This window comes from Myxocyprinus asiaticus, chromosome 9, assembly GCF_019703515.2.
Source record: "Myxocyprinus asiaticus isolate MX2 ecotype Aquarium Trade chromosome 9, UBuf_Myxa_2, whole genome shotgun sequence".
NCBI lineage: Eukaryota > Metazoa > Chordata > Actinopteri > Cypriniformes > Catostomidae > Myxocyprinus > Myxocyprinus asiaticus.
In genome coordinates this window covers 33,443,213-33,467,035 of record NC_059352.1, presented here as the reverse complement: position 1 = coordinate 33,467,035, position 23,823 = coordinate 33,443,213, and the positions used below count along the sequence as shown (strand labels likewise).

The 23,823-nt window shown below is 38.7% G+C and overlaps 1 protein-coding gene across 3 annotated transcripts; it reads left to right on the top strand.

Annotated features, from left to right (window-relative positions):
- The first annotated feature begins 261 nt into the window (after positions 1-261).
- On the top strand, positions 262-23,534 carry LOC127446235 (polycomb protein suz12-B). Of its 3 annotated transcripts, XM_051706986.1 has the most exons (17): positions 285-319; positions 747-879; positions 1,313-1,359; positions 3,913-3,977; positions 4,058-4,126; positions 5,153-5,202; positions 5,299-5,384; positions 5,518-5,749; positions 7,840-7,948; positions 8,064-8,169; positions 16,504-16,717; positions 18,231-18,319; positions 18,979-19,122; positions 20,609-20,766; positions 21,430-21,628; positions 21,819-21,898; positions 22,060-23,534. In XM_051706986.1, the coding sequence occupies exons 2-17, from the start codon at positions 765-767 to the stop codon at positions 22,358-22,360; spliced, it is 2,064 nt and encodes a 687-aa protein (XP_051562946.1). In that variant the 5' UTR covers positions 285-319; positions 747-764; the 3' UTR covers positions 22,361-23,534. The 3 variants fall into 3 exon arrangements, with proteins under 3 accessions (XP_051562945.1, XP_051562947.1, XP_051562946.1); XM_051706985.1 differs by having other exon boundaries at positions 262-879; XM_051706987.1 differs by having other exon boundaries at positions 263-879; positions 16,504-16,678.
- The last annotated feature ends 289 nt before the right edge of the window (positions 23,535-23,823 follow it).

The following is a 23,823-nucleotide window of genomic DNA, read 5'->3' as shown; positions in this document are numbered from 1 at the left end:
CAGCACACATAACATAGTTAAGTTTGTATTTTATTAGAAATTATTATCTTTATTAACTATAAATTAGTACCTCAACATAGCTTTTGATGTGTGTAATTCTGCCCAGCAGCCCTCTACCCCCAGAACCAAAACATTCTTGGCGGCAATTTGTCTCCTCTACCAATCTTAATCTTGCGTCTATCTAGACGGCAAAAACCAATAGAAAATCTAGATTTTACCGAACCGCGACTCTGATTGGATGACACATTGCAGTGGGTGGGCTTTCACGGCGCTTTCCTCAAGGGTCGGGCGATGCACAAGTACCGATAACCAACACTTGGTAGGATTTTACCATCCAAAATAAGCATTGTTTCGATCGAAAATAACATATGTTCATGGAACCCTAACATTTGCCTAGAGCTGAATGTAAATGGGTGACTGTTTGGATGGATAACCCGGTGCTATTTTACTGTGTTTTCATCGCTGTGAATGACCGCAAGCTAACGTGCTAATTTTCATCTGTTGAGGATCAGTGAACACACTGAGGATACATATCAATAACATATATACAACTCATATGAGTCATATTATAAAATTTACTAGTCAGAGAGACTGGTAACTACCGATTTCTTATGTTTAGGTAATGGTAGAGAGCATTAAAAAGGAGCGAGAGCGACTGTCTGTCATCAATGTGCAGATATTCATCTCGCCTGGTGTTGTTTTGGTGTAACGTTTCGGTCAATTGTTAGTGTATGATGGCTCCACAGAAATACTCTGCTCAGGTGATGAACTGTAAAGCCAATAGCACCGTGTACCCGTCCTCTGGCGTGAACTCACTCAAGAAGCCCAAGATGGAGCAGCTGCAGGCCGACCATGAGCTCTTCCTGCAGGCCTTTGAGAGTGAGTCCACATCTGTCTCTTGCAGCACACACACAGTGAAACCATGAGCTTTTCCTCTGAGCCTTGTGAGACTCGTATCTGTCAAAACCCTTTGATCACCCTTTGAAAAAATTCATTGTCTGACATTACTGGGTTAGTGTGCAATGGGGAGATGAGTCTTTGAGTTTACGTGTGCTTTAATCATGTCTTTTGAGGGATACATTATTCATATTTTCGATGTGTTATCTCTAAGAACTCTTAGTAACTTTTTTTGCTGGCTATAATGTATAAAAACCTTCTAGTTACTTGTAAATGAAGGGTCTGCTATGGAAATAGATGCACTTAAATGACAACTTGACAACTAATATCAGATTGTTCAATGATCTTTAAGTGTGGTGTTTTATTGCTAATATTGTCTGTTAAACATTTTTCCTGTTTCACATTTGATCTTCAGAACCTACTCAGATTTACAGATTCCTGCGGACAAGGAACCTAATAGCTGTAAGTACACCTTAAGATTACACTGAGCTAGTTTAAAAAGTTTAGATTGTGTTGTTATTAGGGCTTTGAATCAGTTTTTTTTCTTCTTCTGTTTTCTTTGAATAATCACGATTAATCATAGTACATGGTACATTAGAACAAATATTTAAATATAATCATAAATATATTTACTTTATACTTTGTCTTACAGAACTTGCAAGAAATTGGGTAGCCATCATTTATTTTAATTATTTAAATATTAACATGTTTTTGTTTTTTGGGGATAGAGTTAATTAGACACATTTTAAAGGTATATATCTTTGATACAAGTATATGTTTTCATGCCATAAAATCAGTGGACATGCTGTAATTAAAAGTTCAGCAAAATCTTCTGCCATTTTCCAGATACAGTTCATATCCAGCTTTCATGGCATGATAAACTTAAGTGAAGATTGCCAATGCATTATTAGACACTATACAAACAGATATAATTTAATTTGTGAAGTTTCAAATCTCCAAACTATTATTTTCTCTGTTGAGCATTTTCGGGCGATGCGAAGAGATACGGTGACATGCAAAAGTTTGGGCACCCCTGGCCAAAATTTCTGTTGCTGTGAATAGTTAAGTGAGTAGAAGATGAATTGATCTCCAAAAGGCATAAAGTTTAAACATTTTAAGCAAGATTAGTGTATTATTTTTGTTTTGCACAATTTTAGAGTGAAAAAAAGGAAAGGAGCACTATGCAAAAGTTTGGGCACCCTAAGAGATTTTAGCTCTCAGATAATTTTTACCAAGGTCGTTTTGAAAGGCCAGGTGATGCAAATTTCAAACCTTTACAAATACTCTGACTCCTCAAACCTTGTCCCAACAATCAGCAGCCATGGGCTCCTCTAAGCAGCTGACTAGCATTCTGAAAATTAAAATAATTGATGCCCACAAAGCAGGAGAAGGCTATGAGAAGATAGAAAAGAGTTTTCAGGTAGCCGTTTCCTCATTTCATAATGTAATTAAGAAATGGTAGTTAACAGGAATGGTGGAGGTCAAGTTGAGGTCTGGAAGACCAAGAAAACTTTCAGAGAGAACTGCTTGTTGGATTGCTAGAAAGGCAAATCAAAACCCCTGTTTGACTGCAATAGACCTTAAGGAAGATTTAGCAGACTCTGGAGTAGTGGTGCACTGTTCTACTGTGCAGCGACACCTGCACAAATATGACCATCATGGAAGAGTCATGAGAAGAAAACCTTTCCTGCTTCCTCACCACAAAATGCAATGTCAGAAGTTTGCAAATGAACATCTAAACAAGCCTGATGCATTTTGGAAACAAGTCCTGTGGACTGATGAATTTAAAATCTAACTTTTTGGCCGCAATGAGCAAAGGTATGCTTAGAAAAAAGGGTGCAGAATTCATGAAAAGATCACCTCTCCAACTGTTAAGCAGAGGGGTGGATTGATCATGCTTTAGGCTTGTGTTGCAGCTAGCGGAATGGGGAACATTTCACTGGTTGAAGGAAGAATGGATTTAATTAAATACCAGCAAATTGTGGAAGCAAACATTACACCATCTGTAAAAAATCTGAAGATGAAAACAGGATGGCTTTTACTACAGTATAACGATCCTAAACACACCTCAAAATCCACAATGGACGACCTCAAGAGGTGTAAGCTGAAGGCTTTGCCATGGCCCTCACAGTCCCCCGACCTAAACATAGAAAATCTGTGGATAGACCTCAAAAGAGTAGTGCATGCAAGACGGCCCAAGAATCACAGATCTAGAAGCCTTTTGCAAGGATGAATGGGTGAAAATCCCCCAAACAAGAACTGAAAGACTGGCCACGAAAAGCGTTTGCAAGCTGTGATACTTGCCAAAGGGGGTGTTGATAAATACTGACCATGCAGGTGCCCAAACTGTTGCTTCAGGCCCTTTTCCCTTTTTGTTTTTTTGAAATGGTAAAAGATGGAAATAAAGTAGAATTGCTTAAAATATTAAAGAAATGTGTCTTCTTTAACTTTATGCCTTTTGGAAATCAGGCCATCTTTTGCTCGCTTAGCTATTCACAGCAACAGAAATTTTGATCAGGGGTGCACAAACTTTTGCATGCCACTGTACAGTACAGCAGCTTGTCCATATCTCTCCCACACCTGGTTCATCACTTGTGGGGGAAGTCTCCATTCTCCGTACAGTAAATCTGCTCCCGTGTATTATGCCCGGAACATGCATCACACGTAATAAGCGTGCACTGCTCCATTTATATATGCCAGTTTTTGCCACATGAAGTGGGGAAAAATGAATACTGCATTAATTACTTATTAAACATGTTATAATAAGAATTAAATGCATTAAACAGTCAATTATTAATTGCTGAAATTAACAAATTACATTTCCCAGCCCTAGCTGTTATACATGCAGATCTGTCTTTCTTTGAAACCTCAAATATATATGTCTGTGTAAAGTTTCTTCAAGATTCCTGAAAATGTCTCATGTCAGGTTCTCTTTACTTACATCTACATCTATGCTTGCTATTTGAGTCTTGTTACCTTGGGTATATTTAATTTTTGTTTCTTGCTCTTTCGCAGCCAATATTACTGCACAGGACCCTCGCCTTCATGTCTCATAGAAACTCACGAACAAATGATAAAAGGTGGGTGACATACAATTCTTTTTTTTTTTTTTGTAATGTCTGTTGTCAGTACCGAAGCTAAAACTGGCCGTTTTCTGCAGCAAAGCGTTTAAAGTGGATGACATGCTGTCCAGAGTGGAGAGGATGAAAGGGGAGCATGAGTCTCAGAGGTACTAAGCTTCTACCGATTTTTGGCAAGCTGTATTCTAATATACACTGATCAGCCACAACATTAAAACCACCTGCATAATATTGTGTAGGTCCCCCTCTGCCACAAAACAGCGCCAACCTGCATCTCAGAATAGCATTCTGAGATGCTGTTCTTCTTACCACAATTGTACAGAGTGGTTATCTGAGTTACCGTAGACTTTGTCAGTTCGAACCAGTCTGACCATTCTCTGTTGACCTCTCCCATCAACAAGGCATTTCCGTCCACAGAACTGCCCCTCACTGGATGTTTTTTGTTTTTGGCACCATTCGGAGTAAATTGTAGAGACTGTTGTGTGTGAAAATCCCAGGAGATCAGCAGTTACAGAAATACTCAAACCAGCTCGTCTGGCACCAACAATCATCCACGTGGTTATCTAATCAGCCAATCATGTGGCAGCAGTGCATAAAATCATTCAGATAGGGGACAGGAGGTTCACATCAACCATCGGAATGGGGAAAAAAAGTGATCTCAGTGATTTCGACCGTGGCATGATTGTTGGTGCCAGACGGGCTGGTTTGAGTATTTCTGTAACTGCTGATCTCCTGGGATTTTCACACACAACAGTCTCTACAATTTCCTCCGAATGGTAAAATTCATCCAGTGAGGGGCAGTTTTGTGGACGGAAATGCCTTGTTGTTGAGAGAGGTCAACAGAGAATGGTCAGACTGGTTCGAACTGACAAAGTCTACAGTAACTCAGATAACCACTTTGTACAATTGTGGTGAGAAGGTTGGCGCTGTTGTAGTGGCACAAGGGGGACCTACACAATATTAGGCAGGTGGTTTTAATGTTGTGGTTGATCGGTGTACATGTGAGGCAAAATTTGCAGAAACAGCAGTTTTACTAGCCCTCTGTTTTCTAGAATGACTGTGTTTCAGAGCCACTAAATGGTTTTGACAGGAAATGTTATTATAGGAAAATCTCGTATTGGTGGAATCTTTTGGTTCCGAAGTGTGATTTTTGTGTATTTCGTTTGTGATTTCAGTTTGGCTTCACATATGCAACTGACATTCACTGGTTTTTTTCACAAGAATGGTGAGTCCAGTTCTGCCTGATTAGATTGTAGCTGTGCCTGATTGCAATGAAACATCATTTGAAGTTTTTGATCCTATTGTTTTATTCCTTGACCAGATAAGCCATGTCAAAACTCAGAAAATGAACAAAATTCAGTTGCGCTTGAGGTGCTACTTGTCAAAGTCTGCCATAAAAAGCGCAAGGTGAGCTCTTCTTTTCTTCAATGTCTTGTCACATTACAACATCCTGGTGAATGAAGAAACCTTGAGAAAAATGAATTTAAAATATCTTATTTTTCTGTTAGTTTTGGAAATAACAGCCATTTTGCTCCCTCAGGATGTCAGCTGCCCTATAAAGCAAGTGCCTACGGGGAAAAAGCAGGTGCCTTTGAACCCGGATCTCGGCCAAACCAAGCCTGGTGCCTTCCCTTCCCTTCTGGTGTCCAGCAATGAGTTTGAACCCAGTAACAGTCATATGGTCAAATCCTATTCTCTGCTCTTCAGGGTGTCTCGCACAGGCAAAAGAGACCCCAACGGCTTCATCAACTGTGAGGCGGATGAGAATATCGGTGAGTGGAAGCAGAAGTACATGGTGTGACAACCGTTAAATAGGGTAGAACGTGTGGAAAAGCTTTGCGGAATTCTCAAGGTTTCCACACATTTCGTGGCTAAAGACCCCGTTTCCACCTGGTATTAAGATGAATTTCGGGTGATCCGATCACATGTGGTCAGCCCTAAATACAGGTCTAAACGGGGTCTAAAGCGCCACCCCTCACCTGTCAATCAACCACTGCGCTTAAACAAGTTTAAAGTTCTTTGGTTACGAGCGACTTTAAAAGGAAATAACCATCCAATCTGAAAATTTTAACAAAGCGGATACATGCAGTTACGAGAGCTTAACGGATCTTCTTTAGTGTGTCTGATATCAAATAAGACGAGAAGCACAAACACCCGAAGCTCCTTTGATACAGGTAATCCACTAAAATAACGGATAATTCTGCTTGACATGTTGCGTTTGTGCGTAGATTAAATTTCAAGCGCATCTGAGAGACAAAGCTTGCCATTTTTTCCCGTGCTTTGTCTTTTCTGACTTTGTTGCGCTTTATTGTCATCCAGGAACACACTGACATAGTGATTGATGTATGTTGTCATGAAACAGAGACCCTCCCCTCCTAATCCAATCACAAGTGATCACAGGAGATGCATTTACGTGACCAGGTGTAAACAGCAATATGTCTTATCTGTCCACATGTGATCTAATCACCCGAGACGCATTGTAATACCATGTGGAAACGGGGTCTAAGTGTGTCAGGATAATATCTATAAATAACGGATAGGGGCAACAATTTATAGAGTATCATGTTTTTCAGAAAATCTGATGGTGAGTGACTGACTGAAATCGAAACCTTTTCTGTCGTCTGTCCATGATGATGCTTGAATTGGTGTGAAGAGCAATTAAAGTCAGCACCCTACATTTTCAAACATAGTCAGTACATTTAAGTGCGCACTGCCTACTGCAGAGGCCTGTTTCATGAAGTTAGCTGAACAAACTCAGAGTTTCAGAGTAGGTTTCAGGTTGAGCAAGATAGAGTTTAGCAAGCTCAAGACACTTGTTATAAACCTTCTGTCAACTCAGAGTTTGATCCTCAGATCGTTGTTAACCCTGAAGCTTGTGCACATGAATGAGTGATGTTTGCCAAGAACAGCCAATGGGTGAAGCTTGGAGAGAGTCGGCACGATTTACCTCTTGCAAGAAGTTCATTGCTTTTATTTATTTATTTTTTTATGAATATATGAAGACTTTAAACATTTATACAACAAGAAGTAACACTGCTGCAGCCTGTGGATGTTTGAGGTGACTTGGAAAAAAATAACTGAATATAATGTGTAATTAAATTGATATAGGTTCACAATAGCAACACACAGGCTTATTCATTTTAAAAGCTTACAAAATCAATATATTAATTTAAAATGTGAAAGCATTTATATTAATTTAAATTAAATGACTAATATATATTAATGAAGTGCAAGCCATGTCACTTTGTGTGATAGCCCACAATATAATTTTAACCAGAATATTTGTTCAGGTGAAAAGACTAGTCACACAATAAATGTGTCTGTAAAGTGTGAGAATCACCTTAGAAACACCTCTGCAAACAGTATTATTTCAGAGGTTCTCAGCATCAGGCACTGCATACAGGGACAGTTATTATGTAAAGAAATGAAAAGAAACTCATATATGCTGCTCAAAAGATCTAATCAATCTAATAAACAATCTTGTAATATCTTAATATAATAATCATAGTCCATTAAATATACATATATTTCTCTGTGGAGTAAGAGATGCAGGGGGAGGGAATTTATTGCATCAGAGATGACGCTTTACTCACAGCTGATTGGTTCAGTATCTGCTGCGATCTGTTACCCAAAATTATACATGTTCCGGAGCAGGTTAGCCATGTAGCGTAAGTTACTATGGCGTTGAACACCGGTGAAAACCATCCCTTCTTCTTGACACTGTAAAACCAGAGTTTGCTCAAACTCAAACTTGCACTGAAACCGGCTTCTTGAGACAGGCCTCAGTTGTCATAGCCATTGCCTTACAAATGCTATGCTGGACCTAAACAGAACAAAATAGTCTTGATGCTTTTGTTTGCAGATGTAAAAGAGGAGCTTCCATCCAGAAAAAAGAGAAACTCTTCCCACAGAGGCGATGGAGACGCCACAGAAACATTTGTTGCACAGATGACCGTCTTCGATAAAAACAGGCTAGTAATATTAGTGCTTTCAAAAGGCTGAATTTCACTTAGAAGTGCCAGAAAGGTTGTGGGCACTGTTCCTTGTGTTACACACTCTAGCTGATAAAAGACAATTGTCCTTCAGACGGTTGCAGCTGCTGGATGGGGAATATGAGGTGTCCATGCAACAGATTGAGGACTGTCCAGTCAGCAAGAAGAGGGCCACATGGGAGACCATTCTGGATGGAAAGGTTGGTTATGTCTGCTGATAATAACGGATGCAAACTCCTCACCTTTTGGCGGAATTCACCGTTTTGAAATCAAAATTGGCCACTTTTCGTTCAGACTCTGAATGCATGCTTGAGTACTGCTTGATGATTACAGCAGCGGCCAATTGCATGCTTTGCTACCGTAGTCCTACCGAGGCAAATTACTTGATTTATTACAAATACGGACAATTGCGTGCTTGGATACAGAGGGCGCGTGCACAGTTATTCTGCATCTGACAGGAATGGAGCATGAAGGGTTTGAAAGAAGCGGCACTCGTAAAACTTCATATTTGTAAACAAACTGAATGAACTGGTACATGTAATAACCGACTGAATAAGATTGGCATGTTGTTCATTCACTTCAGCATCGGCATGTGAGTCTACCTTGATCATCAACGAGAGAAAGGAGCGAAAGAGCTATGATTAATGTGTAAAAGTGACTGGTTTATACATCAAGGAACTCTCACATGACTCGTGTCAGCACTGATGAATACTTTGAAGTCTCTAGAGTGAAGCGTCAGCGTTGCCCCCGGCTAGAACTTTACACCAGTGTTTTTCCGCACGTTTTTGCCTCACAAATGATGTCTTTGAGAGTACAAAGCAACAAGAAATATTTAAAACTGTCCAAATTTATGAAGAGATAGTGAATGTCTCATAATTTTAAATGAAATATTACCTTATTGTTTCTGAAAACATCCAGAGACCCCAGTTATTTAACTATTTTAAATTAATCAAGAACACGCTAAGACTACGTAAACGAGTCCTCTTGTTCCTTTCTGCAATCAAAGCAATTAACAGTTTTTTTTTTTTCTCTTCCAAATACATGTTTTCAATTCTTATTGTGCACACCCCCTGCTTTCTTGCATAGCAAACTCATAAAATTGCCCCTCCGTGATGCTTTCTGCAATGCTTGTCATGTAGAGGGAAAAGCATCACTTGAAGCTGGCGTTGAGAAGAGCGTTGACTCCTCGAAGTCATGTGGAAGCCGCTTTATAATAATGGACTTTATTGAAACTCATAAATATTATTAAGCTATAATTGTTGTCATTTCTGATAAAAGTCACGCTCAGCAGTAAAAATACTGTAGGAAATTAGGGACGCACGATATATCTGCGGATGATATATTACTGGCCGATTACCGGGAAAATCTAAATAATAGTATCGCGCTGATAATGGAATTACCGCCGATATTTTCGCAGATAAATCTTTCCTTCAGGCAGGGACTCGAGCATTCTCAAGCGACAGTGTGTGTGCACATACACTGCGCATCTGTGTGAGTGAGAGCCAAGCTCATGTCACACTGGGAAGATTATTTCAACATCTCTGCACCTTGATTCGTTGTTTAGGGCTGGTTTTAGTTATTTGCTGTAAGTAACAACATGCCATTTCCCATATTCTGTTTGTTTCATGAGGTAATAAACGAAAATACGACAAAAACATGCATGTATGTTACTTGGGGGCAATCGTTTTCCCATATTACAGGGTTCCCGCGTATCCTTAAAGTCTTAAATTCAGTTTTCCAAAATTTAAGGTAATAAAAAGTCTTAAATATCTTAAATGATACAATAGATGTCTTAAATGTGGGGGCGGAAAGACAGGAATCGTAATATGATCTAATGTAATTATCAAACTGCAAAAGAATACGATTTAAGTAAATGCATGCGCTACATCCTTCAAAGTGAAAACGCGGCACTGTTGTATTTTCTCCAAGCACACAGGGGCTTGTGAGTGTTTTCAGCTGTTGCAGAGTAGTTCACAATCATTAAGCCATATCTGAAATGTATGACAATTCACATTTCAAAATAAGAGTCCCCGGTGTATTTCAAAGTTAAACATAAAATGCATCTGGAATTTAATTAAATTTGGACTCTTGTAGCCTCTGTCTGGTCCTCCCCATCACAGGAAGGAAAGACTAAGAACATTTAATATAGGCTACCAATGTAAAAAAAAAATATTGGCAGACTAACTGGCTTTCAACACATTATCGAATCAGCATAATTTATTATCAATCGACCTCTAATTTTTATTTATTTATATAATGGTACATAAACAAATGTGATATAAACACCGATCAGCCACAACATTAAAACCACCTGCCTAATATTGTGTAGGTCCTCCTCGTGTCGCCAAAACAGCGCCAACCTGCATGCTATTCTTCTCACCACAATTGAACAGAGTGGTTATCTGTGTTACCGTAGACTTTGTCAGTTCAAACCAGTCTGGCCATTCTCTGTTGACCTCTCTCATCAACAAGGCGTTTCCATCCGCAGAACTGTCACTCACTGGATGTTTTTTGTTTTTGCCACCATTCGGAGTAAATTCTAGAGACTGTTGTTGATATTCCAAGGAGATCAGCAGTGACAGAAATACTCAAACCAGCCCATCTGGCACCAACAATCATCCATGCGATTTATCTAATCAGCCAGTTGTGTGGCAGCAGTGCATAAAATCATGCAGATATGGGTCAGGAGCTTCAGTCAGTGTTCACATCAACCATCAGAATGGGGGGAAAAATTGTGATCTCAGTGATTTGGAGCATGGCATGTTTATATGAGCACAGATAAATGATGCCTGTTTCTTAGTTCATTCTTTTTGTTATTAACAGTTTTTATTGATTCCATTCATAAGACAAACAAACACAACATAAAAATACAGAATCAATTATATACATTAAACCCCCCCCCCCCAAACACAAACACGCACTACAGTGGTCACCACTAATTAGAACATAAAAAATAAATAAAGTATACTTTCAAAAAATAACAAAAGTACACATCAAACTAGAAATCCCTCTCCACTGCCCCTTCTCAAGAAATCTCCAAAAAAGCCAAAAATCCACCCCACTTACTATCAAACAAATCCCATTTTCCCAGCCTTTTAAAAATCACCTCTACGAATGCTGCCACCCTGCCCATCTCCCCGCACCACTCCCGATACGAGGGTGCTCCAGCCGACTTCCACCCCCTGTGGATGATTTGTCTGCCGATCATAACTCCGACTAGGACCCAACTTTTTAAATTACTATCCCCAATATTAATCGCCTAAGATACAGAGTCTGAGGCAAAATGAAAATTGAGTGTCCGATACTTCACTCATAAAGCTCTGAACCCTCAACCAAAATTGTTGGATCTTAACACATCCCCAAAAAACATGGGTTGTGTCCCCGTCTTCTGTTTGGCATCAACAGCAGGTGGGTGTGTCTTTAAGACCAAGCCTGTACAATGTAGAGGGGGTCCAATAGACTCGATGTAAAATCTTAAATTGCATCAGACACACCCTTGCATCTCTAGATGTAGACTTGATGTTTTTTAGAATCCTAGCCCACACTCCCTCCTCCAATATCAAGTTTAAACCTTTCTCCCATAATCTCTTAAGAGAAGTTGAAGCTCTGTCCCCCAGACTCTGAATTAGCAGGGAGTAATACACTGATGCCTCATGACCTTTTCCAAAAGCAGTAATCACCACTCCCAGAGTATCTGCCGCTTTAGGGGGGTGTATGCTACTCCCAAAAAGTAATACAGAGCAGGTGGCGCAGCTGTAAATACCTAAAGAACTGAGATCTGGGAATCCTAAAACGTTGAACCATATTTTCAAAGGATCTCAACACTACACTCTCGTATAGGTCACCGAGCGTATTAACCTCCCTCACAATCCACTCTGACCAGCAGAAAGGGGACTTATTAATACATAATTTTGGGTTCAGCCATATGCTCGAGGCAACATTTAAATAAATGTCCGAATTAAACACTCTGGACACTGTTGTCCATACCACGTGCAAATGCGAGGTAACTGGGTGTAACTTCACTTCTCTGGTTAGTTTAATAGAAAGGCTTTGCAATGGCAAAATAGGGGCAAGAACTTCCTGTTCAATACAAAACCAGGGATGGGCTCTCTTAGGTGGAAGTGACCAATGAGCCAAATGTCTGAGACCGAATGCATAATAATAAAACAAAATCTTGGGTAAGCCTAGCCCACCTTTGTCAATTGACCTATGTAACTTACTGGAATGTAATCTGGGACGCTTACCATTCCAAATGAAGGACTTCGCTATGCTATCAAATTGCTTGAAATAAGAGAGGGGGACATCTACAGGGAGAGATTGTAGCAGGTAGGGATGCACCGATACCACTTTTTCTCTTCCGATTCCGATATCGGAAGTCTCAGTATCGGTCGATCCCGATCCGATACAGTGTTGTTTTTTTGCATAATCAGTTTAGAATATCTTTACATTATTGTGTGGAACTAATTGGGTGTACTCTTTAATATGTAAAGAAACACAAACCTCTAACACCACATTATTTCAATATAAACGTATAGTTTATTAAGAAACACTTTATTGTTAACTAGTATATTGGATAATGTAGCAGCAAAATTAACAGTAATTCCAGTATAAGTCATCAGTAGAAAAGCCGTTTTTTTTTTTTTTTTTTTTTTTCTTTCAACTTGTATCTGGATTCAGATTTATTTTTTTGTTCAATTTAGTTATCAGCTCACTTTTCATTCACACAGTTATTTTTTGGAACCCATTCAACTTAAATATTATTATAATTTGTAAACAAATTATAATAATAATATATTGTAATAGTAATATATATTAATATATCTCAATTGTGCACCTGTTGTCACGGATCCACTGGTCTCTCTTTCTTCCTCACTGCCATCAGCGCTCACTCTCCCCTGAGTTCTGATTACACGCACCTGCATATCATTAGTGGCTAATCAAGGACTGCATATATACCCCGCTTTCACACACACACTGTGTCTGTTCTCATCGATAGTATCTCTGAGATTCTACACCTTTCTACTATATCAAACATACCTGTGTCTTCATTATTGCCTGCAAGTATCATAAGACTGTTGTGAGTTATCTGTTCATCGTGTCTGTACCCTGTCTGGATATATCTCACCTGCTGTTTGCCACTCTGCTCAACTGGATTTACTCACAATGTTTACATCACTGTTTTAATCATCTGTTCAATAAACCCTGCTACTGAGTTCATATCTCTGCCTCCGTGAGTCTCTCTGTGACACCTTTAACTTTTAAACCCTCACGCTTTTATCTTGACATTCTGAACTCTCCAGGAAGTCCTGTTTGTGCCATTCAATAATATGCTGGAGCTGCGTGTGCATTTTATATATTTACTTATAAAACACAGCCTTTTGTGATTCACAGAGCTATCGCATATTTTCAAGTGGCTTTGAATAAAATGCAAGAGTCTTATGAACTACTTTAATTGTGTTTTAATGGTTCTTTTATGTCATTTTTTGAGCTTGACAGTAACGAACATGACTAACACACAGTATCGGATTTGGATCGGGCTCGTCGGACTGATACCCGATCTGTTTAAAAATGTCAGTATCGGAGCTGATACCGATCCTTGTATCAGATCGGTGCATCCCTAGTAGCAGGTAGTTGAATTTTCTTAGTTCATTCTTGATAAGAATCAAACTGTGTGTGAATGTTGGCCTGTCTCAAGTTCTCGGGACAAGGTGGGCATCAAGCCCTTTGGCGATACTATTTATCTAGATTAGGCATGCTGGAGCTCACAAGGCCTCAAGCTATTTGGTGATACTTATCTAGATTAGGTCTATTTGAGCTCACAGTCAGGGGTGCGTTTTCTCACATCTGTTTCACCCCTGTGTGTAAGGCCATTAGGAATAAAGACTGCCCACTGAATGCTATAAAATACAATGTAAACCTCCCTTAGTTAGACTTGATGATTGCCGCACAAGACAGCACGTTCTGACCTGTAGACTGATGCCTCGTAATTTTCTACAATAAAGAATCCTGCTTTACCCAAATCTCCTGGTCTTCTTTGAGAAGCTTTCAACACCCCCTGCTGAGGGTCGTTGAATATTTTTGCTTTATTGATTTTAATCATTATTAAAACATGAAAAATCTAAAAGATATTTATAAATTCAAATTGCACTTTAAACGAAACGAAAAAAGCAATTAAAATAAAGTGATCAAAAAATCTTATATAACCACCTTCCCAAATCCAAATATTTACCGTCTCCAACAGCCCCATTTGCCATCATGCAAGTATTCGACTGCAGGTGGGATGTTACTAATAGCCTAAAAATTAAGAACTAAAGAAAATTATAAATGTAAAGATAATTATAATAATCATATTTAAAAATAAATAAACCATTACCTATAGAAAGTTCAACACAACCCACATAATTTCTGCTTTCAAACAGCTAAACACTTTACTTAGTCTAAGCTTAAATTAATAGAAAACACCAGTTTTTATAACAGGTGTAAGCCTAATAAATTTCCTTGTGTTCCCAAAATAATGCTGCCAAATGTGTGTTATTGAATTTGTGTTTTTATTGTGTTTCATTAATTCAGTTAATGCTGCCTAAAGAAAATAAAGTAGAACTCAATTTTAGGTTCAAGGTAAACGTGGTCTTGTAATATTTTATGATTTAAACACTTTCGTCTTTGTTTCTTTGATACAAAGTTGTATTTGAGTGAACCTGCAGAGTTGCATTCAAAATGCATGTTAAGTGCGAAATGATCCATGGAAATAAAGCGAACTAAACTTCGAGCACCTCCTGAGATGATCTTAGGTCATTTTCAGCATTCTCATACACGACATTATTCTTGCAAACAGTTTTCAGACTACTGAAACAGAAGACTCTTTACATGTGAGTCCACGAGACGCTCCCGCTGCACACCTTTAAACAATCGGCGCATCAGTACGGGCATTGACGGCTTTTCTTTTGTCTGTTCTTACAAATATAATAAAGTGTGTTTCTTCAAGTGTGTGTCTTTGTGTTTAACAGCATTTCTAGTCATGTGTTACTCCCGAGACGTCTTGCATGTAGCCCATCACTGTTACGGGTATATGCGCAAACTTACCCGCTCATGAAACACCTGCATTTGGACGCGGAGCTTGCGAATAAGGAGCTGGATTCAGCCTCGTTGCATTTGGTGGGTGGCGGGTGCAAATTTCATACCCTGGGCTACTGTTAAAATATCTGGTGACTTCCCAGATCCATGGTTTTGCCATTTACCGATATTGTTAATCATCGTCTGTCAATGAGTGTCGAAATCGACATCGGGAGATTTGTAAGACGTCGTCGATATCAGATAACATTGTCCTATCGCCCAACCCTACCATAAATACTCATATAAATGGGCTAGTGTATTGTCATTTATTTGTCATTCAGATCAGCATACATAGTAATATAGGCACATGTCTGGTTCATGTTACATCCGCCAAACCTTAAATAGCAACAAGTCCAAATTCTAAGCTTTTAAATCACACATTTTTAAAATAAGAAGCTTTTAATGAATTAGCTAGCAGTTCCATGTTAAAGGATTAAAACGTTTTTTTTTTTTTTTTTTTTTTAAGAAATCTGTAACTGTTATCGATATCGGCCCCAATGAGCTGTAAATTATTGGTTATCGGTATCTGCTCAGAAATTCCATATCGGTGCATCCCTAAGGAAAATAATAGATCAGATTTTTTCTTATAATGTTTAAACATTCTCCTGAAGTCAGTAGATTTGGTGACGTAAATTTAAAAAAAGAAATTATAGATGCCATTGAAACTCATTATTGAGACTATTGTTGTCTTTTTGGATGAAAAGTCATGCCTAGCAGTTCACAATCTGAAGGGAAATTATAGTACTGCTTTTTTCTTATAATGCTTAAACTACAAATTCTCTTGGTAGATTTCAGTCGTGAACGACTCAAAATGATTCAATGACTCACTCGGAGCACATAAGATGCTCATTTGTCGCCACCTAGTGGCATCTCCAGAAGTGGTCACTGAAATGAACAGTAAATGAAACTGAACAAATGTGTGAAACAGAAGCAAGACACCTCAAAATACCCTTTATTTTTGCAGCTAATTCTGAACAATGGTGTAGTTATTTTGCTATAGTTGAATCATTTAAAAATCACAAGAATTGGTACTTTTAGCTTATTCTTTAAAAAAAATATCACCAGAAAACATGTTCGTGGACCAGTGATTCTCACCTTTTTCACCCCCCATGAGTTTGCATCCATGTAATAAGCTGTTTTACCTTTCCTGTCATGCATTCAAAGTTCTGGACAGAAGCATTTAATAAGTGGGGAATTTCTTTACAGTTAAAAGTTGTTTATGTGTGTCTGCTACTGAATGTGTACGTGTTTGTCACATTTCATCAAAGGTTTTTGCCAAAATATCAGTTCACTCTCTCTCCAAATGCTTTCTGCTAAACAGTTTATCTGAAGTCATGTATTGAAAGTGTTCAGTTATATATAATTCTGTGCATATAGAAATATGGACGGGTGATTGCAACTGTGATACTTGTGTTTTGAAGAGGTTGCCCCCATTTGAGACCTTCTCCCAGGGACCCACTCTGCAGTTCACTCTTCGCTGGACAGGTGACCCTAGTGACCCCTCAACAGCCCCTGTGGCCAAACCTCTATCCACCCGCAATTCTGACACCAGCACCACAGAGAGCAGACCCAGCACACTCCGAACTGCTCCTGTGGGTAAGGGAGCAAACCAACATCTGATCTTGGATAAGTTTGGTGCGTGCAATTATGCTGTGTTCTGTCAGAAAGAATACCAAATTCTAATCTGATGGCCATAGGCATAATGCAGGGCTCATCTATTATCATTATAAATAATATTGACATGTACTGTATTTACCGTGTTCTTTTTTTTTTTTTTTTTATCATCTGAAAGGTCCTACGACATACTGTCCAAAGCGACTCATTTACATAATTTATACGTAACTGATGTCAGCCGGTCAAACAAACTGCACACTAAAACACAAGCTTACAAACAGATGAAAACACCAGTCATAAGCCCCTTTCACACATACAGTGTTTTCCTGAAAATGTACTGCAATTTTCAGGTTAGAGGTCATGTGTGAACATGGCCCTTTTGAAAATAATGGTAAACGTTTCTGTGGCGATTTCCCTTAACGAGAAGTTGTATCATTAGTATCTATAAATGTCCATTTTGATGGTATGTGTGAACTGCACGTGGTACATTTACCAGTAAAGGCAACCCAATGATTTTCCTGTAATTTACATGTTTGCATGTGTGAAACGGGCTATAGAGACGGTAGAAGTGTTTTTATACGGCCAGTTTAAATAATCTGTCCATCATATCAAGCTCTAGACCGCTGTTAAACGCAACTCCTCACGTCCCCACAAAATGACTTTTCATCGCACTCCTAATGAACAACTAACCAAGCACACCTGAAAAAGAATGGGTAGGTGCAAAGGCCATATACTGTAGTAAAGTCAGACAAAGGAAAAAATCCTACACACTACCTTACCTTGAAGGTCGTGTGACTGAAACATTGTAATAACATTTTGGAATATTTCTTGCAAGATAAGGTATTGTGTGGGATTTTTTTCCTTTGTTTGACTTTATCACACTCCTAATAAAAAAAAATATTCAGTCAGTGAACCAGATAATCAGTGCAGAGAAAGAGGCTTGCAAATATCAGAACCGGATAATCAGTGCAGAGCAAAGAGGGTTTTAAATATAAGAAATAACATAAGATAGACAGTCGCTAACATTAGTGAATGAATAGAATACAACAAGCATACTGTTTTATTCACAGACTAAAAGCTGTTTATTTGTATACAGCATAGAGTTGCATATGTTATAAACAGATTTGGCTTATTTGTCATGTTATTTTCATGAAACATAAAGAGAATATGAAAAACTGTTACACATGATTACTTAAAGCAAATGCTCCCAATTAAAACAAGGCCTAATACTGCATGATACGATATGTAGATCCTGAGGTTATCTTCACAGTTGAGTGGCTGAAGAGAAGTCAGGCGGCTGCTCCCAGATCCTAATGTCTGCTGCATGCAGCCTCTGTTAGTGCTACTTATAGAGAGATGCAACTTATCAGAGTTTATGTTCTCTCAACAAAGCAATTTTGACCAAGTGCGACTCTATTTCCGTAAAATACAGTAACTTTGAAAGTTCTTTGTCCATAATATCTGACCGATTTTTGTGATGGATCAGTACTGGTAAATCTTAGTTGTTTATAGGCTGATTTTTGTTTTCTCTCAGCGGTGAAGGATTCAGTGAGCACCAGCATACAGACCAGGAGAGAGCACTCCCCCTGCGAACCCAGACAGAAACTACGCATCTTTTACCAGGTAAAATTTTTGAACTCTTTGTGATAGTAGGGCTGGGCGATATGCAAGAAATATGTTCATATATATACACACACATGTATCACATGAAATTATTTGATTTATAGGCACCCGCTTATCTGGTTATTCAGGTTGAACTTGTATTTTAAGGAATTGATAAATTTGATGTATTTGAAATAACACAATGAAGTCATATTGTCATATTTTGTATGATTATAAAATATGCCCTATAAATGCCCTAATAATTGTAAAAAACAAATGTGTCTAAAAACAACTCTGCGGGGCAAATGTTGCCTCTTAATAGAAAAGTTCATTTCTGACACTAGTCTAAATAGCCTCTTTTAAAAATGCTTTAGCCAATAGTTACATAAATGCTATACATACTCAAGAAAATAATGATAATAAAAAAATGTTACTCTCAAAGTCAACAGATTTGAATGCTCTGGTGTTGCTTTGTTAAAAAGCACCAAAATGACATTTGCAATCTTTTACATCACCTTTTTCAATTGTACTGAATGTGCAGGTATGACTATATTGCTGTGGAACCGAAAATTGAATTAAAACGTACAATTTTTACCTAATTTTCTGGACAACCATCTACATTTGAAAATAATATTTCTGAGAAAATTATGCAGCATGAAGGTATTTCTGTCCATCCACAGTTTCTATACAACAATAACACCCGTCAGCAGACAGAGGCCAGAGATGACCTGCACTGTCCTTGGTGCACACTCAACTGCCGTAAACTCTACAGCCTGTTGAAACACCTCAAACTCTCTCACAGTAGATTCATCTTCAGCTACGTGGTAAGAACAGTAGGACTCTTTCATGAATGCTTCATGTCAATGGATTAAAATCTAAGAGGTTGTTTTGGTCATCCTAAATACTGTCAGGATATGACTTGAGTTAAAAGCTGAATGGAACTGTTTTAGTAGTTTAATACTTCTTGTGTAACAGGTAGGCCTTTCGCGATTATTAACTAATCGTCTGATCGTGATTATTTGATCTAACCGCGGTTATTTGAGAACCTGGATTACTGTGCACTTTAAATTCCAATCACATTTTACTGTCCAAATAAGGGAATGAACAGTGCATTTCAGCATGTCATTCAACTGAACTCCAACCTTCTCACTGAGCCGCACTGAGTGCAGCTCCTGAAGAGTGCGTGATTAACCGCTTCGGAACTGTACTTGAAGTGTTGTGATGTACGCGCCGTCTGCGGAGGTTCACGCCAAACTTCCAATTAGATATAGCTGCAGGCTGGAAACCTCCAAAAGGGGGTTGCACCAACTCCAAAAGGGGGTGTCACTTCCACTCACGGTTATGATTATGGAAAGGGTTAGGTAAGGGGCTCCCTTTTATGGCGGTTTGGAGCTCCCGCCCCTTTTTGGAGCACTGCCTGCAGCTATATCCTTCTCAAACTCCTGCAAAAATATAAACAAGGATTTTAGTGGATGCAAAACGCTTCGGTTTCACTTTAATTTAACAATTGTGTAATAGCAAATTTTATTTGGCATTATGTTTATTTGGTTCATACACGCAGTGACACAGAGGAGCCCTGTGAGATAATTGAATGAAGAAATGCAGAATCTCAAAGGTCTTTCTTCATGTGAAATAAGGGCTTGTGGGTTAAAATAGAGCCTTAAAGTAACATGTGAAAGTGAAGAATTTTGGATAGAAATATTTTACATTTGCATACTTATAATATCTATCCAGGTTGGCTGGGTTTCAACAACAACAACGGTGTAAATGCAAAATGAACCAAGACTAATGTTGACCAAAAAGAGAGACAGGTATTTGGAAATATTTTGATATTTAAAATATTATTTTTAACGTTATACTTTTTTAAATCCAATCATGTAAAAGTTAAATATGAATAAATTACTTAAGGTTTATGAAGCACACATACACCTATGACAAAAGCATGACCATTTGTATGACAGTTAATCGTCAAAATCATGAAAGTCCTAAAACAGACAATCGTCATAATCGGGAAAGCCCTAAAACAGACAATTAAATCGTCATAATCGCGATAATTTGTTTGACAATTAATCGTTAGTCAAATGTCATAATTGTGACCGCCCTAGTAACAGTTATCAGACAATTCTTTATACTTAATAACAGTTTACATGAAAACTTTTATAGCAGCAGAACTGGGAATCGAGATTGGATAGGATGTTTATCATGCTATAATCATTGGTCATATCTACAAAATTTCTTATGTAAAAAATGTGTCCTAATGGCAAACAGAATTTAGTCCCAAGATGGTAAACTTTCCCCTCCATTTTCCAGCCTCACCCTAAAGGTGCTCGGATAGATGTGTCTATAAATGAGTGCTATGATGGCTCGTATGTCGGCAATCCACAAGACATCCACAGCCAGCCTGGCTTTGCCTTTAGCCGCAACGGCCCTGTGAAGAGGACTGCTGTGACCCACATACTCGTCTGCCGGTATGAAACTACTGCTATTGACTCTAGTGTCATTTTGATCTCTGTTTGAACTTTGTTTTTTTGTTTTTTGTTTTGTTTTTCTCCCAATTTGGAATTCCCAATGTGCTCTTAAGTCCTCGTGATGGCGTAGTGACTCGCTTCAATCTGGGTGGCAGAGGACAAATCTCAGCTGCCTCCGCGTCTGAGACTGTCAACCCACACATCTTATCACGTGGATTGAGCGTGTTACCACGGAGATATAGCGTGTGTGGAGGCTTCGCGGCATCCACGCACAACTCACCACGTGCCCCATTGTGAGCGAACCGCATTATAGCGATCACGAGGAGGTTACCCTGTGTGACTCTACCCTCCCTAGCAACCGGGCCAATTTGGTTGCTTATGAGACCTGGCTGGAGTCACTCAGCACACCCTTGGATTCGAACTAGCGAACTCCAGGGGTGGTAGCCAGCGTCTTTACGACTGAGCTACCCAGGCCACCCCTGTTTGAACTTTGTTATAATATATGTTCTTTTTGCTTTTAGCATCATGACTGTTTGTGCTTCATGTTCTCTTTATACAGATAAACACAGAGAGAGCTGTTCCGTTTTATTGACAGTTGTGTTGTCTGAAAATTTTTGTTCCAGAATGTTACCCATGGATGTTTAATCTCTCATTCTCTCTTAGGCCAAAGCGAACCAAGCCGAGTTTGTCTGAGTTTTTGGAGTCAGAGGACGGTGAGCCTGAGCAACAGCGGACCTATGTTAGCGGACACAACCGTCTGTATTTCCACAGTGACAGCTGTATGCCCCTCCGCCCACAGGAGATGGAGGTGGACAGTGAGGATGAGAGGGACCCTGAATGGCTGAAAGAAAAGACCATCACGGTAAAATGGCTCGTCAATATCTACCTTTCTGAGAACGTACCGTAATTGCTATATACATTTGAATACAGTTTAAGCTCTTGTGTATTGTGAGTCAGTGTGGTGTATGAAGAGTGTATGCTGTCACTCATTGAAACTGTCAGTTTGCTCTTTATGGCTTCACTAAAATTTTTATGTTTTGTTTTGCCTGAAGCAAATTGAAGAATTCACAGATGTGAATGAGGGAGAGAAAGAAGTAATGAAGTTGTGGAACCTTCACGTTATGAAGAATGGGTAAAAAGAGACATTGATATTGTCTGTCTTATCTTTTCCTTATATTGTCTATTTTAAATATCATTAGAGCCTTGGTCATAGACTTATCAAAGCTTGCATCTTTGCATCTTATTGGTGAAATGGTGGCGCTATTCATATATTGCCTTTTGTCTTTTCTCCAGATTCATTGCCGATAATCAGATGACTCAGGCGAGCATGCTGTTTGTGGAGAACTTCGGGCCACACATAATTCGAAGGAATCTGTGTCGGAACTTTCTCCTTCACCTGGTTAACCTACACGACTTTAACCTGGTCACCATAGCAACCATTGACCGGGCCGTGGTCCGTATGAAGGAGATAGAGGAATCACTTCCTGAACTAGAGGAGGGACAGGAAGAGTCTGGTGCCACCTGCAATGGCCACGCTGTATCCTCGGGTGTTTCACTACATGGCAAGCGTACCAAAAGTGGAGTCGCAGACTGACAACAGCCTGTTTACAAGAATAATTATGAACAGAATGAGCAAGGTCCAGATTGAACTCAAATTGTCCATAATTCTCCCTTGGAATCATTCAGTTGGTTTGAGTTCTAGAACTCGATCTGTGTTTTAGAACTCTCAGCCAGCTGTGCTGTTATGGCTTAGAACATGTGTTCTATTTCTGATCTGGTCAATATGCCAATTTAATAATGAGAAGCCTGTTAGAGACTCAATAGTCAGTTAGCCGCTGGTTTTATGGGCAAACACAAGTGTTATTAACTAAATTGATGCAATTTTTCGACACATTTGCCAGTGCAGTGTCCATCATACCCATCAACCATAATGTCAGCAGTCAAGTAAAATCTATACTTTAGTTTCTTGAGAGCCCATTATGCGAAGAAGTGAGTTACTGTAGACTTGAGAATACTGTTAGTCGGAATTATATGTATACATTTTATGATTTTTTTAAAGCACTGTGCGATCAGTGATCTTTTAGCACATGTTAATACTTGTTCAGTGGCTAAAAACTCAGAATTGTGGACATATGGACACTGCTAAGTTGTGATATTCAGGTGTCTCATGTTTGATTTATAAGCTAAACAGCTTTGCATTTTTTTTTATTTTTTTTTTATATAAATACAGATACCCCTTTATCTGTTTTAATTGGACTAATGAATAGAAAATATTGCAATGGATTTGTCAACAGTTCCATGTTACATACATGGGGAGTTTTAAATGCTTCCATTTATAGCGACCTCTTGTTTGTGTATATTTTTCATCCCAGTTCTCTTGTTCATTAACTATGAATATGATGCACACTTATGAAATGAGATCTGTTTGTGCTTTGGAAAAGAAAGATATTGAAATCTACAAGTCCTCATTTCATTAGAGATCTTTGTAAATCAACCTCGTTTGTGTCATTTAGAATGCTTCAGATAAATAAGAGGTTCTGGAATTGTTTTCATACCTGGACAGGTGATGTCAACAGATGTTGCTACTTGATATGTGATTATGTAATAATTTGTGGCTATTATAAGGTTCAGACGTCATACATGCCAAAGTATTTCAGATGCAGCAAACCTTGTCTTTCCCAGAACAGTTTGTTCCTTCAGCAAAATGCACAAGTTTGGTGTATACAAGAAAACTATTTACAAATTAAAGATGTGTAAATGCGAAGTCATTTTAAGCAGTTGTTCTCAATGCAAAAACTTTTATTTTACTCAAAGTTGTGAATGATATGCATGTAATGGAAATTTCAAAACAATTCTTTACACAATAACAGCAGCAATGAATGTACTAGGTTTTTATGTCTTGGTGCAAGGAATAGTTCACCCAAAAATGAATATTCACCCTAATGTCATTCCAAATGTGTATGACAACATAAAAGTAATCCATAAGCAGTGTTGGGTGTAAAGTGCTGTAAAATGATTATATTTTGTGGTAATGCGTACAGAATTATGTAATCTGAT

Excerpts from the sequence above, each read along its gene's own strand:
- LOC127446235 (XM_051706985.1), top strand. The coding sequence starts at position 732 with ATGATGGCTCCACAGAAATACTCTGCTCAGGTGATGAACTGTAAAGCC. Across the intron at positions 5,203-5,298 it reads TGGTTTTTTTCACAAGAATG|ATAAGCCATGTCAAAACTCA; the intron begins GTGAGTCCAGTT and ends TTCCTTGACCAG. Across the intron at positions 21,899-22,059 it reads CTTCACGTTATGAAGAATGG|ATTCATTGCCGATAATCAGA; the intron begins GTAAAAAGAGAC and ends TCTTTTCTCCAG.